Source organism: Phalaenopsis equestris, unplaced genomic scaffold, assembly GCF_001263595.1.
Source record: "Phalaenopsis equestris unplaced genomic scaffold, ASM126359v1 Scaffold000123, whole genome shotgun sequence".
In the NCBI taxonomy this organism is placed as follows: domain Eukaryota; kingdom Viridiplantae; phylum Streptophyta; class Magnoliopsida; order Asparagales; family Orchidaceae; genus Phalaenopsis; species Phalaenopsis equestris.
The window spans coordinates 2,597,242-2,614,408 of NW_018164565.1; the positions used below are offsets into that span (position 1 = coordinate 2,597,242).

Consider the following 17,167-nt stretch of genomic DNA (forward strand, 5'->3'; position numbering starts at 1 on the left):
AAATTTCTTTGTTTTCGTTTATATAAAACATTTCAGTTTGTTTCCTCAAATTTTGTTGTTTGTACCTGTTGTATCAATTACACCTAAGGAACAACGGACCTCTCAGGTATACAGGTTTGTTTTATGTTTACAACATGTTACTTTCTTGCAAATCACCTACCTGTTATATTCTTTTTACTTTTTCTTTACACCGCATGTTGTACTGTTTTCTTTACTGCATACTCTACTGTTTGTTCTGTGCTACATATTCTACTGTTACGCTATACACTGTGCAACTTCAACATGTGATCTATAAAATATCTGAAGAACTACAACCATAGGGCCACTGGACTTGACATCATAACATGACACCCTGGAAAACTTAAAACTCATCACGACAAGGAGCTTGGAACTAGCGCGGTGGGCAGCACGACCATCTTCAACAGCAGAACATGTCTTCCCCAGTTAAATCATTCCTTTCATAGAATTAAAACAACAATCCATAGAATTTCGAGGTTGTTCTCCTAGCGCAACATAAATCCTCAACTTTTCGTTTGATATTCGTATAGTTTTGTTGTACGATCTAAGCCCTAACTCGTTTTAGGATTCTGAGGTTGTCGTTCGTTACGACTTTACGACTTAAATTTACGACTTAAATTCTCACATCTCTCGGGCCGTTTGTGCGATCGTTTCACACGAATGTAAGCCTCAATTAAATAAAATTGGCAGGATGAAACATTTAAATAATTTCTCCTAAAAAATGAAACCAAACCATATGGTAGACTGGGAAGTCACCGAGGATCTCCTCTGGATCTGTGGCATCCCATAGTTCTTCTTTCTGTGGATCTGTAATAAATGTTTCAAACTTGAGTCTTTTAGTCACCGAGGATCTCCTCTGGATCTGTGACATCCCATAGTTCTTCTTTCTTTGGATTTGTAATAAATGTTTCAAACTTGAGTTTTTTTTCACACCTCTTTGTCCGATTTTGTTGAAAAGTCACACCCTTTTGAAGTCCTTGAAAATAATTTTTCTTAATTTTTATCGAGAGTATTCTTAAGTGATTTCGGTCTTTAATTAACTATAGGGGCTTGCTCTTATAGGAAGCTTTTCCGAACACAACTTAAAATAAATCATATTTAATTTTTCATATTAAATAGAGAAATTTGTTGGCAAATAAAACGGTTTTGCAGACCAAACGAATGTCATGTATTTTTTAGTTTATTTGATCGAGTCTTATCCTCAAGTCTTGTGTTTATCCCTCGGGATAGATACAGAGTTTGAGGTAAAACGCTTCTTCATTTAAACTATGAAAAATATGGGGTCAGTTTAATTTTCATATTTGATTTTAAACTTAAATATATATGTAAATTAAAGCGTCCTTCCGAAGCCGGTGACGGAATTTCGATTCGAGTGACCGACAGCTTCCTACGGGCAACTCCTCCCCCAACCCCACTTTTTTATCGCCGACAATGCTCTTATTGTTGAAAATAATAAACAAAATTTTTGTATAGTTGACTCTGAAGCCTTGATCATATGATGGGAGACATTAATGTCTTAAAAAATTACAACTAATGCACCAATACTTTGCGGTTCGAACAACCAACGGTTCATTCCCTCTAGTAGCAGGAACTGGATCAATCAGATTTATGAAGAATTTTCAGCTCTACTCAATTATTTATGTCCAAAATTAAATTGCAATCTACTCTTAATCAGCAAATTGATTTGACTTAAAATATGTGACTAAATTTTATTCTAATTTTTGTGATTTTCACGTAAGGGATTTATGGAAGATGATTGGCATTGTTGAGATGCATGGTGATTTATATCTGCTAAAAAAAAACAATATCATTGTTAGATAAATTCATAAATTGATCCATTAAATTGTATTTTTGATTCTAATTCAAAATTTGTTAACTAGTTCTTAATTATAAGTCTGCTTTAGTTGAAAGTGAAATCATGTTTAGACATTGTCCTTTTGGTCATCAAAATTTTACTTATATTGAAAAAATATTATTACATTTGTTTATCAATAAAAGTCTAATTTCTATCAATGTGAAACATGTTAACTTGCAAAATATACCAGACATTTATACTATAAACTACAATACAAGTTCTTTTATCCTTTTTTTGTTATTCACATTGATATTTATGGACTCTCCCAAGTAAAAAATATAGATGTGACACACTGATTTCTATCATTCATAAATGATCATACTAAAAATGATTTGGACAATTCTTATGAAAATTTTGAAATCGTTAGCATCTATCGATCCTTTCATTCCATGTTCCTTACTCTCCATTTCAAAATAAAATTCAAGCTCTTAAAGTTGATAATGTTAAGGAATATTTTAATTTCATTCTTAGCCCTTATCTTTTTAGATATAACATCACCCATATAAGTTCTTATGTTGATACTCCTTAATAAAATGTGGTCGCTAAGAGGTAGAACAAACCTTTTTTTAAAATAACTCATGATATTATAATTTTAATCATATGACTAAACATTTTTGGGTGGAAGTTATACACACGGCCACATATCTTATCAATAGAATGCTTAATCGTGTCCTAAAATTTCAAAATCCCTGTATTGTTCTCATGGAATTCTATCTACATATACACTTTTTTCTTCTGAATTGTCATTGAAAGTCCTTGATTGTTCCCTTAGTGCACATCCACCAACAACACCACACCAAACTTATTCTAAATCTCTCAAATGTAGCTTCCTCGATTACTCCTCCAACCAAAAAGGATACAAATTCTACTCTCCAATTACTAGGAAAATATAAAACTTCATGGATGTCTCATTCTCGGTGAATCAATCTTATTTTCCCAAAATTGAAATTCTGTGGGAGAACTTAAGGGAAATCAAATTTAGGATCTTCTCCAAGGCACTCAAACTAAATCAAATCCAACCACTTAACAACTAAATCAAATCCTATCACTCAACCAACTTCACTTGAAGAACCAAAACCTGTCACTAAAACGACCCCAATTGTCTCTACCCCACCTCAACTTGACACCAGTGATCAGGAACTTCGTGTCTATACCAGAAGAAAAAGAACCCCTGGGCATGTAAAGGACATCACACAGGTCAAGAACTGTCAATAACTTAAACCAAGTCCTCATACATCTGATAATCATAATGGTATGGATTCCTTATCTCATGCTCAAAGGTGTGATGATCATCCAATCGAAGTATATGTAGCTTATGGAAAACTATTGCTATGTTATACTGATAATCATAATGGTATGGATTCCTTATCTCATGTTCAAAGGTGTGATGATCATCCAATCGAAAGATATGTAGCTTATGGAAAACTATTGCTATGTTATAGAGATTTTGTAACAAATCTTGACAGTGTGCAGGTTCTCAACTCTATTCAAGAAACTGTAAAGGTTCCGTCATGGAAACAAGCAGTTGATAAAGAAATTCGGGCTAGAAAATAATAACACACGGACACTTACAAAGTCGCCTCATGGAAAAAATCTTGTAGGCGGCAAATGTTCATAACTTGATTGGTTGTCAAGGGCTTAACGGTCATATGGGATTGACTACCATAAAACATTTGTGCCAGTTGCCAAGCACAATATTATTAAGGTTCTACTCTCTTTTGCAGTAAATCAAGATTGACCTTAATACCAACTAGCTGTCAAAAATATTTTCTTAAATGAGGACCTTGATGAAGAAATCTACGTGATTATACCTCTATGTTTTGGAAAATAGGTTAAATAACATATTGATTTGCTAGTTGAGGAAGTTCTTATATGACTTGAAGCAATCTCCGCGTACTTGATTTGACAGTTTTGCTAATACTTATGACAAATGGTTATCATCAATGTTAAGTTGATCATGCACTGTTTGGTAAATCCAATTCAGGAGCTAAAATTAATATTCTCATAATATTTGTAGGTGATATTATTTTGACAGGTGATGATTCAGAAAAAATTGTTTGACTAAAAAAAGTTGCTTGCTAGAATCTCGGGACTCTCAAATACTTTCTGGGAATGGAGGTGACTTAATTTAAGGAGAGAATTATCATATCCCAAAGAAAGTACATCTTAGATATGCTAGAGGAAATTGGTTTGTTTAGATATAAATCTGCTGACTCACCCATGGATCCCTACGAAAAATTGAGCATAAATGAAACAAGTAGTATGGTTGATAATGTTATCAAAGACTTGTTGGAAAGTTAATCTACTTATCACACACAAGACCTGATATTGTATACTCAGTTAGTGTATTAGGGTTTAGGATGATTTGGCAGCAATGAATATAATTTTGAGATAATTAAAGGTGACTCCTGGTTATGGTTTGTTCTTCAAAAGTTCCGAAGATCATGATATTAAGAAATACACATATACTAGTTCGGCGGGAGAGGTAATTGATAGGAAATCAACCACTGGGTACTATTCATGTCTGGGGCAATCTCGTCATGTGGAGAAGCAAGAAATAAGTCATTGTCTCTCCTAGTAGTGCATAATCTGAATATCGTGCTCTTGCACTAGGAATATGTGACGTGACTTCAAAAATTATCAAGCGAACTTAAGGTTGAGGCAAATGACAAAATTAAGTTTTTTAGTGATAATCAAGCAACTATAGTATAGCCAAAATTTTTGTGTACCAATGACAGAATAATATATATCGAGATTGACCGGCCCTTCAACTCAGAAAAGGCTAACGACAAAATCGTTTAACTAAGTTATGTTCCAACAAGACTTCAAATTATTGATATTCTCGCCAAAACATTACCAACGGTTAGTCATGATACATTAATATACAAACTTGGTATGTATAATATTTACAACCAAACTTGAGGGAGAGTGTTAAAAGTAACAGATTTATATACTTTATTAGGAAAAAAATTATTTTATTAATTCGATATATATTTTAAAATTTTTTTGTTTCCTTTATTTAACATTTTTTATTTTTTTGGTTTCTTAATTGTATGGGATTCTTAATTTAAAGGAATTTCAATAATTTACGGACTAGTATGTCGGTCACTCTATTACTTATAGTAGTATGTAATTCGTTATGAAGTGAGGAATAGATCTTTCTCGGATATTCCACATATGTGCGTGGTTAACACTTGCATCGTCGCAACGCGGATCAATCCTTCAATATGGTTTTAATTTTTTTTTTCTTGCCATATAGATTATCCATTAACATAAATGCATGGGCTGTAAGTTGATACATTTTATAGAGATGATGGAAGTAATACATGTTCACGATTGGTTCTTAAAACTAGGCCTAGGTGTTTCAACGTGCACCACAGAGCAAATTGCTCATCAATAAGATGGATATAATGAGTTTAATTGGAAAATATTTTATTCCAAAATCGGCAGAGTAAAGGTAACACTTTATAAAGTTTTGCAGGAAAAGCTTTGTGAGAAATTAATTAGCATCTCACATAGCACTTAACATTAATGGATGAAAAAAGATGATGCTTAAAGTTGACCCTAAATAATTTGGATACGAGTTAAACAAATTCATGCAACATATTGCTACAATGTCTTAAGCATATTTAGACTTATAAAGGTTTATGAATTGTAGGAGTCAATTTTCAAATTGGTTGTTTTTGTTATTTGAACTTTTGACACCCAAATAATAATAGAGGCATCTAAACTATTGCATCAAGCTCACTGTCCAATTCATGCATACATTTAAGAACTTTTTTTAGTTAGGAGCTCAAGTTTGAACACATCATGCAGTTTTTCTTTTCTGCTGCACAAATCCTTATGTGTACTTTGTATGGGGTTCGTGCAGGGGTGAAATCCTTTGCTTGTGTTGATTGTGTATTGAATTGTGATCCCAAATCAACTTCATCGTGCTCTACTTCAGATGATGGCTATTTTCATCTTCCTATTCTGGTTTGTTGCTGAAACTCAATATTTAGATTTGGGTAGGTAAAAATATGAGAAAAATGTGAAAATGGTTCCATGACTATTTTGCAAGTTGTCTCAGTTTATGAAAGTGTCAATTTAGTCCCCAAATTCTTTTAATGAGGGCTAAAATAGTCCTTTTTGGTAACTGTTTCAGCCCGTATTAAAAAGTTATGGGGACTAATTTGGCACTTTTAAATACTCTGGGACTAAAATGTCCGATGTAAATAGTTAGGCGACTATATTGACGCTTTACTCATGAAAATATTTGCTCAAGGTTTGGATAAACTTTCACGTATCTAAAAATTTACCTTTCTTTTCTTCATGTACGTTCAAACAGTCCTCAAAGCTGGACAGGTTCTCCTTGATGAATAGCCTTCATTTGTCAATAAGGTTTGCTGGATTGCACCTGAAAAGAGGGAAGAAATTACTCATTTGTTGTCATAATGGTAAGTCATAGCTACTCATTTTAGATATTGAAGATAAAATTTACTTCTTTTTTGTAAATGTTTACAATTTTATTTTTGCTTTTGTGCAATCTTTTAAGTTATATTTTCTTAAAATTTCATTTGAAACCAAACAGCGAGGAATAAATAAGTTATGTTGTAACTATAGGCGTGAGAGAGTTGAACATATGTGAACTATCTAATATCATATTGTTTGAAATATTCATATATTCACCCACTATTAGTTTCTTATGATCAACAAACTATTTATTGAGTTGAACTCAAGCAAACATAGCAAACAAAAAATGAATTGTTTTGAACATTCAAATTAACAAAATACAGTTAAAGTTAGTACAATAATGGCATAACATAACGATAAGCATAACCAAAGTAAATTTTCTTTATAAATCAAATGTTTATAATAGAATTAGTACAACTCTTCTAACCATACATACGTAAATATAGCAAATTACAATTTATTGAGTCCAAGTGAATATATCAAGCAATAAAATGACTTGCATTGTTTTGAATGCCCATATTAACAAAAGACAATAAAGTTCTATCTAACATAGTGATAAACATAAACCAACAATTAAAGTTTTCTTTTTCAATCATATATTTACTATAGAATTTGTACAACTTTTCTAACTATACATAAGCAATTATAGCATTACAGCTTACAATTTTAATTCATGCCTTCAGAGGTTTTAACAAATTAATTTAGAAATTAATGTCTACAAACTTTTGAACGTTAGCCTTAATGTGTTGTTAGTGACCTGAACTCAAACATTTGAAACGATAAATTCAAGCTCAAACAATGAAGTAGCAAAAACAATGAAGTAGCAAGTATTGATGAACGCAAACTATACACAAGAAATAAAATAATTTGCATATATCTTGCTCGTTTACACCCTACATTCAGCCATGCTATCAAAATAGGCATTCTAGGTGCTAGTAAGTTTGGATTATCTTGAATCTTGGATGCAATTATTATTGGACCCATCACCACTACAAGTCGTCCCCAGATTATCTTGAATCTTGGATGCAATTATTCTTAGACCTATCACCACTACAAGTGGTCCCCAGATACCATTGCCCACAGTTATGAGTGATTTGCTATTCTAGAATTCACTCTCACTCTATATGTTGCCTCTCCTATGTATATGGGGGTGTGGAAGAATAATGAAGACATGTTTCTGCTTTTCTCTGTTCTAGTTCTCGGGTGTCATTAATTCCTTATCTCATTGTCTTTATGGTATCAGAGCTGTGATCTCTCCAATTGTGGATGAATCAATCTTATCTCATTGTTTTTATGGTATCAGAGCTGGGATCTCTCCAATTGCTGGATGAATCAATCTGCTAAGCAAATTGCTTACTCCTAAGCATACTCAAGGGAGCTGTCTGCCTACAAGAAATTGCTGAGATTCTCATCTACAGGCTCTTCACCTTTCCCATTTGATTCTGTGGTTTGATCTCTGCCTCTCTCAAAAAAATGGAGGATTCAGCCATGCCCTGGACACAGAATTCCCTAATCTCAACCCAGTTTATCCAAATACGCCCATCTCTCAAACTTCTTACCTCTCTGTTGAAACAATTTTGTCAAAATTTTCTCACACCTGAGAACTACCATGTATGGCGTGCCCAAATAGTGAAAATATTCACTGCCAATGGCTGTGGCAGCAAGAAGTGTCCCTCAGAATTTCATCCTGATGGAACCGAGAACCAACAATTCCAAGAGCAGATCCTTATTGATCAAAATCTTGTAGCCTCCCTCTACTGCATCATATCATCTGCTGTCCTCCCTCATGTTATTAATCTTCAAACTACAACAGATATTTGGGCAACTTTGGAACGCAGATTGCAACCTACAAATCGGTCCAATGTAATACAATTGAAGAATGAATTACATCATCTTGCTATGAAAGATAAATCCACGACACAGTATCTAACCTGAGGTTTGCACATTGGTAAATCACATTAATGCAGCAGGATCCAAATTAGATCAGGAAGATGTCATCCTGTATATTCTGAATGACCTTCCTCCAACATACAACTCATTTAAAACTGCAATTTGGACACACATACACCCAATTGCACTTGACGATCTCTACTCTTTACTCTGTAGTGAAGAGATTAATATTAATTCAGATAATGCCAAGCAGATTTCAATCACTGGAAACACCTCTTGCTCCTAACTCTATCAAAGGCCGCAACAGTGAGTTCTCGCGCACAAGAGGAAGAAACCAGCAAATGAGCTCAAGAGGAGGAAGAAGCTTCCCCACAAAATCACAGGGAGGAAGAACATCAAAAGATCATATGTAACAAAAATGGTCATTCGGCTTTCATTTGTTGGCACAGAACAAACCTAGAGTATACACCTCCAACTCCACCGCAAACACTTAATACTACATCCAAGGAATGGATAATTAATTCTGGTGCAACCTGAATCAACTTCAATTAGCTACACCGTACAATAGAATGGAACAAGTCATCGTAGGTAATGTCCAAGCAGTACCAATTCAGCATAAAGGTGGTTTTCTTTCTACCCCAACTCGTGACTCAAACTCTTTCAAATTCTTCACACTCCTCTACTCTCTTATAATTTGTTATCTATCCACAACTAACCAAAAATAATAATGTTGTTTCCTTTGATCTTTTTGCATTTATCATTTATGATCCTCAGACTCAACAGATCATACTCAAGGGACCCAACAATAGAGGGCTATACTCTACTCCAGCACCTAATACTCTTACCACATCTCTTTTACCATATCTTTTTCTAAATCGCAACAAGCTACTCTATGGCATCAACGCTTGGGACATCCTCTTGTTGACATCACAAAGGCCATCTCCAAACGACAAGCCATCTTCATTCCTACCAGCTCAATTTCATGTCATACTTCAACTTTACTAAAAGCCACAAATCTTTTGTATCTAGCATAGGACAAAAATATAAACTACTTGAACTTCTTTAGTGATGTATGGAGTCCTTCCCCAATTGTCTCTCATCATGGCTATAAATATTATATTGCTTTCATTGATGATTTCTCTCGATTTTGTTGGGTTTTTCCTATGCATACAAAATTTGAAGTAATCAACATTACAACATCGTTTATTGAATTTCTGCATCGTCAATTTGATACAAAAATCGAAATTCTTAGACCGAATGGTGGAAGAGAATACAATAATAGCAATTTAAATAACTTCCTCAATGATAATGACATACTATATCAATATTCTTGTCTCTACAAACCGGAGCAAAATGATGTTGTTGAGAGGAAGCATCGACATATCATTGAAACCGCTCGAGCCCTCTCCATCATGCTCAACTCCCCTATCGACGGCCTCTTTGCAGCGGTTCATCTCATTAATCGGATGCCTACAAGAACCACCTATTACATCTCTCCTTATGCACATCTACATAATCTCCATCATCCTACACTCAACTGTGAGTCTTTGGTTGCGCTTGTTACCCATGGCAAAAACCTCAAATTGTACACAATTTTGAATTACAATCGATCCCATGTATCTTTTTTGGTTACTCCATTCTACACAAAGGCTATAAATGCTTTCATCCTCCTACCAATAAAATCATTGTATCACGTTATGTAGACTTTGATGAACATGCCTTCCCATTTAACTCAACCACCAACTCTTCAATTCACACCCAATAGCATTCACTGTCTCTTATCTCACCACTACTAATTACACCAACAACATTATCATCTCCACCAACTAACCATCTACGTCTTATACCTATCCCGAACCAATCTCACCTAAGTTCTTCGTCGACCATGTCTCCTGCTGCTTCAGCACTTATATCACCACTCTCACTTCCAACAACTATACCGTCCCACCCTATGATTACCCATTCTAAAACGGGAAACCTCAAACCAACCAACAAACTCTATCTTCTTCATCAAACCATTCTTACTCCAGATCCTACCTCCTATAAGCAAACTTCAAAGTATCTTCATTGGCAATGGGTTATGCAAGAAGAATTTGATGTGGTACAGAAACAAGAAACTTGGGTGCTTATTCCTCCACCACCAAATACTATCATTCTTGTCTCAAGATGGACATACACCACCAAACTCAATTTCAAAGGCATGATTACAAGGCACAAAGCTGGACTTGTGGTTCAAGGCAATAAGCAAGAGTCGATGTCCACTATCATGGAACATTTAACCCAATGGCGAAACTCCGCACCATTCGTATACTCTTCATGGTGGCTCTCCACCACAAATGGGACTTACTACAAATTGAAATATCAAATGTGTTTCTTCATGGTACTCTTAATGAGAAGGTTAACATGAAACAGCCTCCGGTTTTCATGATCAACAATTTCCTTAACTTGTATGCCTCCAAAAATCATTATACGGTTAAAAAAAGCCCCTCATCAATGGTTTATTATCTTCTCAGAGTTCTTTACCTCATGGGGCTTTCAAGTCAGTAAAGCTGATCCACCGATGTTCATCTGAAACCAAAACAATGTCTCTATATTTGTTCTCATATATGTTGATGATCTTCTAATTACGGGTAACAATACCAAATTCATTTCTCAACTCACTTATGCAATGGCTGCAAAATTTTCTTTCGAGCAATTGGGACATGCTAACTATTTTCTGGGCATAAAAGTATATAAATCTGCCAATAACTACTTTCTCAAACAACAGAGGCGCATTATTCAACTAATTGAGACGGGTGGCATACAAAATAGCAAATCGCTCACCATCCCAATGCAAAGACGCAATCCTGTCGAGGCCAAATCAAGCATGTTGTTTCGTAACCCTCAACTGTATCGAAAACTATCAGGATCTCTCCAATATGTCACTCTAACACTTCCATATATTGCTTATGCCATAAATCGACTTTGCCAACACATGCACTTGCCTTCCAATGACAATTATAATCAACTCATTCATCTATTGTGTTATCTAAAAGACACTAGCGATTTTGGCATGCGAATTACACCTGGAAATCTTCAACTTACATCCTTTGCATATGCCGACTGGGCCGGTGATCACTATGATCTTAAATCTACCATGGTGTACGTGCTCCTATCTTGGTGATAATCTTATATCTTGGCAAGTAAAGAAATGGACTGTTGCTCGGTTCTTAATGAAGACCGAATGTTGGGCCTTAGTCACAGTGACTACTAATGTCATATGGCTTCGAATCTTATCGAGGAATTTGACATTCCAGTAATTGAACCAACACTTTTATACTGTGACAACTCTCCGCAATTTCACTGGCCAAGAATCTTATATTTCATGCGAGAACTAAACATATAGAGATTGATCACCATTTTCTTTGGGTTCACATTAAATTGAATCACATCCAACTAGAACACATTCAATCTTGGAACCAACCAACGGACATACTTATAAAAGCTCTTCCGAAACATCAATTCTGTGATACTCGCACCATTCTGATAGTCCAACCAATAACCATCATCTTGGAGGAGGGCGTTAGACCCATCACCACTACAAGTGGACCCAGATACTGTAGCACACATATCCTAATCGAATGATTCTCTGTTATGGGTGATTTGTTATTCTAGAAGATTCACACTCACTCTATATATTGCCTCTCCTATGTATATAGGGGTGTGGAAGAATAATGAACATATGTTTCTGCTTTTCTTTGTTCTAGTTCTCTGGTATCATTAATTCCTTATCTTATTGTTCTTAATTGTGAATTTGGAAATAAAGATATTATAATACAGTTTAGGGTTATGAAGCTTACATATCCTAATTTGAATAATTATTGTTCTTTTCTAAACCCAGTATATTAACCCAGTTAAAGAATAGAGTACATCAAACCCCATTTACTAAGAAATGTCAGAGAAAAAAAAAACAAGAAAAGATGCAAATATTTCATTTGGGTCATCTAGTTTGAAGCTTAATTCAAATGGAGAGTGTCTATATACTTCTAATTCTTGCCCATTCTGATATAAATGAAAATTTTCTTCTATCAAAGGGTTGACACTCTGAATGTTCCAATCAGAATCATAAACTTGTGTTAAATACTGTTTTCTAGTGGGAGGAGATTGATGCATTTCAAGAACTCGTGGGGTTTTCTCAATGATAATATCAACAGTTGATGAGGTAATCACTACCAAGAGGTTAAAGAGGATAGGAACACTGACTCCTATTCCCGCAAGAGAATCTGATTTTGGCACCAAATTTTGGGAACATATCTAAATAGATGAGGGATCTTCTACCAAAAGATTTGGAGAATCAGTGTGAGCATCAAGTGTAAGGTCATGGGATTGAAATTGATAATTTCTTAGCTCAGAATGAGCCATAAAGCGCTCACAGGATTTTTGCCCAAAAGTATAACAAGAGTAGTATAGAGGAATATTTTCAAACTCCACCTTCTTCCAATATTTTGATGACAATGACCCAATTCATATCACTTTATGAAAGAGAGCAGTAGCATTCAATTTCACCATGATTTTAACAGTAGAGGACCTAGTAAAATGAGGATTTATGGCATCCACTTATTAAGGTTTTTTGGAAATAAATGCTAAGGAGAATAAGATAGATTGGTTGAAATAATATAAATAAAACCATGAAAATCTGATCTAAAAAGGGGTGACAGGAGGTTGCGCATAGCAATCTAAATGAGGAAGTCATTTAAACATATATATCAGGAGGCTGTTAATATAGTATGAATGTCATGAGAAGAGGTTGATCTAATCTGCTTTTGAAGAAATCCTTATAATGACATGTTGAGGGTTAGTGAGGCCAACAAAATAATCTATTAGCTGTATATCATCCAACAATTTGTGAATTACCTACATGCTAGGACGATTTATAAATAATTTTCCAATAAATGGGAGAGTGAGAGGTCGAGCGAGCATAGAAATTGTCTTATTATAAAAAGAGAAGAGTGTGCTTGTTTTGAAAATAGTAAGTTGTTTATGTTGACTTGTCTTTTTGATTTCTGATGAAAGAAAAGTAAAAGATTGTTTAGTAAGGAGGAGAAAAATCTCACTATAATTTGAACCACAAGACTGCAACAAATGAGGCGGGGGAGGTTCAGCTATCGGAGAGAAAGGAGGAGGATCAACTTCAGAAGCACATGGGCCATAAGGGAAGTAGGAGGCAACCTCAATGGGTGATTAACCAAGGTCTTAGGAGAAGTCATTGAATGAGTAGTTGGGATCTAAAGAGGCTTTGATGTACTCTTTTCTTTATGTTGTTAATATATTTTACTTTTAGAAAAGTAATAAATTTATTTTGGTTTTAGTGGAAAAAAAGCATAATTCTCCACATACTTATCCCAATCATTTGTTACAGAATAGTTGGATTTCTTTTCTTTTTCACAAAGTGATCACTTTTCATACTGTAGTAATTAATAAACTGAGCTAATCCAAAGATGGATACTTGGCATTAATTCCTCATCTTAGTCAAGTTCGCTGGCAAGTGGTGTCCTTAGCCTTGCTCAACTCGCAGTCTTAGGTTAAGAGATAAGCCAGCTCTCTGTAACCACTGCAGCTTGCATCCCTTCTTAGCTAGATGATATAATAAGGAATTTACTTTGTGTTGAAGTTCTTAAATACATGTCGAATTTTCAATTTTTTAGCTATTATTGTACGCTGAAACCACTTGAAGTTTAGTGAAGCACATAGGCTATGTTAGATGTTTCGGTGTTTCAATTAAAATTGTTTGTTTTATGTGATATGAGCGTATATACCTTGAAAATAATATGTTCTTATGCTCTTTCTTTCAGGAGAAGACATAAGCGTATGTGTGTGCCTTGCTATCTTGGCAGCCTTATTTGATGAAGAAGGTATGCTGACACTTTTAAATGACAGTCTGCTAACGGTTTCTTGTTGATCTAGACAATAGGTACATTTCTATTCATGACATTTTGGAGGTCATTCTTTTATCTGTTTCAATAAGTTTTACAGGAAAATTTTCATGCATGCCGCTTAATTCTTACATATCTAGCATCTAAACTTCAATTTTTCCATATATGCCCCCTTTCCAATGCATGAAAATGTGTATTTCAATTTTTAAAAGTTAAAATAGGGGTATTTTTTATGTGATCTGAAAGATTTGGGTGGTATAAATGTAAAAATCAAAATTTAGATGTTAGATATGTCGATACATAAAGAATTGGCTGGCATGTATGTAAATACATCATTTTTATATCCTCTTACATGCTGCGCTTTCAGGTATTGTCCCACTTTTTCTAGAAATATGGATTTTTTGTAGTATATTTTAGAAAGCTGGTGTTTTTTTAATATAAAAATGATATTTGCTCGACTTTTGACTTGTCCTGGCTTTCCTATACTGCCTCACCGAAATTTCCTGCTCATTTTAATAATTACATAAAAGTTTCCTTGGAGATGAAAAGCTTTTGCTTAATATAATGTATACGCGCAATATTAGTTGTTTCAGAATGCTGCTTGAAGCCCGGTTCAAAAATTGGAAATACATCCAAAGCAAAATCATCAAAACTTCATTTTATGTTAGTCATGAAATCTTGAAAGCTTGAATTCAACATATTCGTATTAGGAAAAAAAAGAAAGAAAAGTTTGTTAAGACAACATTTTGATCAGGATCGGATAAGATATTTGCACTTAAAGAAAGAAAATTTCTTCCGTGCATATTGTTGCATTTTTATTTATTGCAACTTTAATTTTAAAAACATTTGTTCAGCGAGAATTTAATTAAAGGTAAATTAATGTGCTCTGGATTGCCAGAGAATTTCAGTAAATTATAATTACAATTTTTCATCATATGATGATTTAATTGAACTAGAATCTGAATCAGAAAGTTTTATGAATATCTATTGGGGCATTTGCATACATACCACACTTTCGTATGTATTTAGATATCTAACACCTAAACATTCATATTTACGTGCACACCATTCAAACCTTTAACATCATATCAAAAATACTACCATCACTACCTTTTAAAAGTGAAACACACATTTTCATGCATAGGTTTATGGCACCAAGATGTTATAAGCTTAAATATCTAAATTTGGGTTTTAGATATGTATATACATAAGAATTGTGTGATATGCATGTAAATTTTCCAGATCTATTTTTTCTGTCTGTACTTGAGAAATATCTGCTTTCCTTTAGTAATGGTTGGCTTTATATTGTAATGCATTTGCCTATGTTTTAACTCGGTTATCTTTTTCGATTATCTGCATTCTGATTAAGCTTCTTATGATGAAAGTATTGATCTTAACTTTAAAGCGAAGTTTTCCGATTGTAAACGAACTTGAGTTTGGTTTGTTTTAATGAACCGAGCCAATCAGGATCTCATTTTACTAATTTTAACCTTAGTTGTTATGAAGCTCTGATTTAAATTTGCTTACCTTCCTTCACCATGCTTTATTATCTGAGAAAAGTGTCAAAATGGTCCCCTAATTCTTTGTAGGGAGCCATTTTTAGACCCAATGTCTATAAAAGTGTCAATTTAGACCTTGACTCTTTTAATGGAGTTAAAATAGTTCTCGCTGGGATTTATTTTAGCCCATATTAAAAGAATTTACGAACTAATTTGACACTTTTTATAGACTAGGATTAAAATGCCAGATGTGAGGGAACTATTTTGGCACGTTACTCTTTATTTTTTCCTCATCCAGACTTGTTTTGGCCAGCAACTCTCACTGCATTCATATTTATTTCCTTACAGGATGTTTTGATGATGGCAAGTTCTACATGTCGACAAGTATAACAAAATGGGAGATGAGGCGGCGGCTTGTATTCATCTGCATGTTCGCTGTGAATGCGCGACCTTCCCGAGGAAATTTGAAGCAGGTTTTTGGTTTTCTCAGGACAAACAGAGAACATCTTCTTACTACTAATCCTACTATAGATGTTAAGGCTTCAGAAGAAAAGAGTTGGGCGGTTAAGGCTGAGATTTTAGCATCTTCTGGTGCAGTATACCAAGTGTCATGAGGTTCTGATTTTGTTGGCATATGAGATTTTGTATGTTTATTGTATTTTTGTCAGTTCTTTATCCACTTCATTTCTTAATGGTCTAAAATCGGATATATTTATCATTTAGATGAGATTTTTTGTCAGTTTAGTTGCTCTTGATCCTTCCAAGGGATCATTTGGTTGTAATTAAGGATACGCTTTACTTAATTGAATTTGAATTCTTTACAACCTCTCCCTCTCTCTCTCTCTCTTTCTAAACTCATAACGCATTATGTTAAATGCCTCGTCCTATAAATACTTTGTTAGTTGAAATTTGTCTAGCAACATTCTGACATTAATCTTAAAAGATTATATAAATCCTTTCAATCATTTCATTCTACTAGGGGCATCTTAGATGCTGAGAAGTTATCCTTCTTTATAAACTTGTCACACAATAGGCCGAATCTTTCATTCTGAAGCTCTTCGCAATGATCACTCATCTTAATCAATTTACATAAATCTCATTAAATTTATTTTATGAAGTTCATAAATTTATTAGATGGATTATTATTTCTAGTTCAAAAGTTCAACTGTGGTTACCTGTTGGATTGGTTTATTATCTATTTGTTAGAGAATCATAATACTTGAGTATTATAAAAGATTTGGATTGGACTTCAAATAGATTCTCTATGAAGATTTTTAAATTCAAGCTTTTTAATGTGTGGAGATGATGAGGCATTACTTTTAATTCATGAATTGTATAAGGTAAGAATCATAGAAGAGATGTGCTTTTAAAATTAATAATTTATATATTGTACTAGGATTAGGTAGGGCTGTCAATTTGGCTCGTTGTTCGTGAACAGCTCGTGTTCGGCTCGTTAAGCAACTCGTGTTCGGCTCGTTCGTTAAGCCTAATGAGCCGAACAAGGACATTTTTAAGCTCGAAATGTAAACGAGCCGAACACG

At 34.2% G+C, this 17,167-nt stretch overlaps 1 protein-coding gene across 3 annotated transcripts in view; it reads left to right on the top strand.

The window, feature by feature from the left end:
- The window catches only part of LOC110021159 (uncharacterized protein C3F10.06c), a 47,299-nt gene extending 30,903 nt beyond the window's left edge, over positions 1–16,396 (top strand). For 2 of the 3 annotated variants that reach the window (XM_020719540.1, XM_020719541.1), the window contains exons 4-7: positions 5,745–5,848; positions 6,201–6,309; positions 14,047–14,106; positions 15,975–16,396. In XM_020719540.1, the coding sequence (XP_020575199.1) occupies positions 5,745–5,848; positions 6,201–6,309; positions 14,047–14,106; positions 15,975–16,240 (539 nt within the window). In that variant the 3' untranslated portion in view covers positions 16,241–16,396. Of the gene's footprint in view, positions 1–5,744; positions 5,849–6,200; positions 6,310–14,046; positions 14,166–15,974 lie in introns of all 3 variants that reach the window. The other variant, XM_020719542.1, reaches the window with a different exon arrangement.
- Positions 16,397–17,167: the final 771 nt, after the last annotated feature.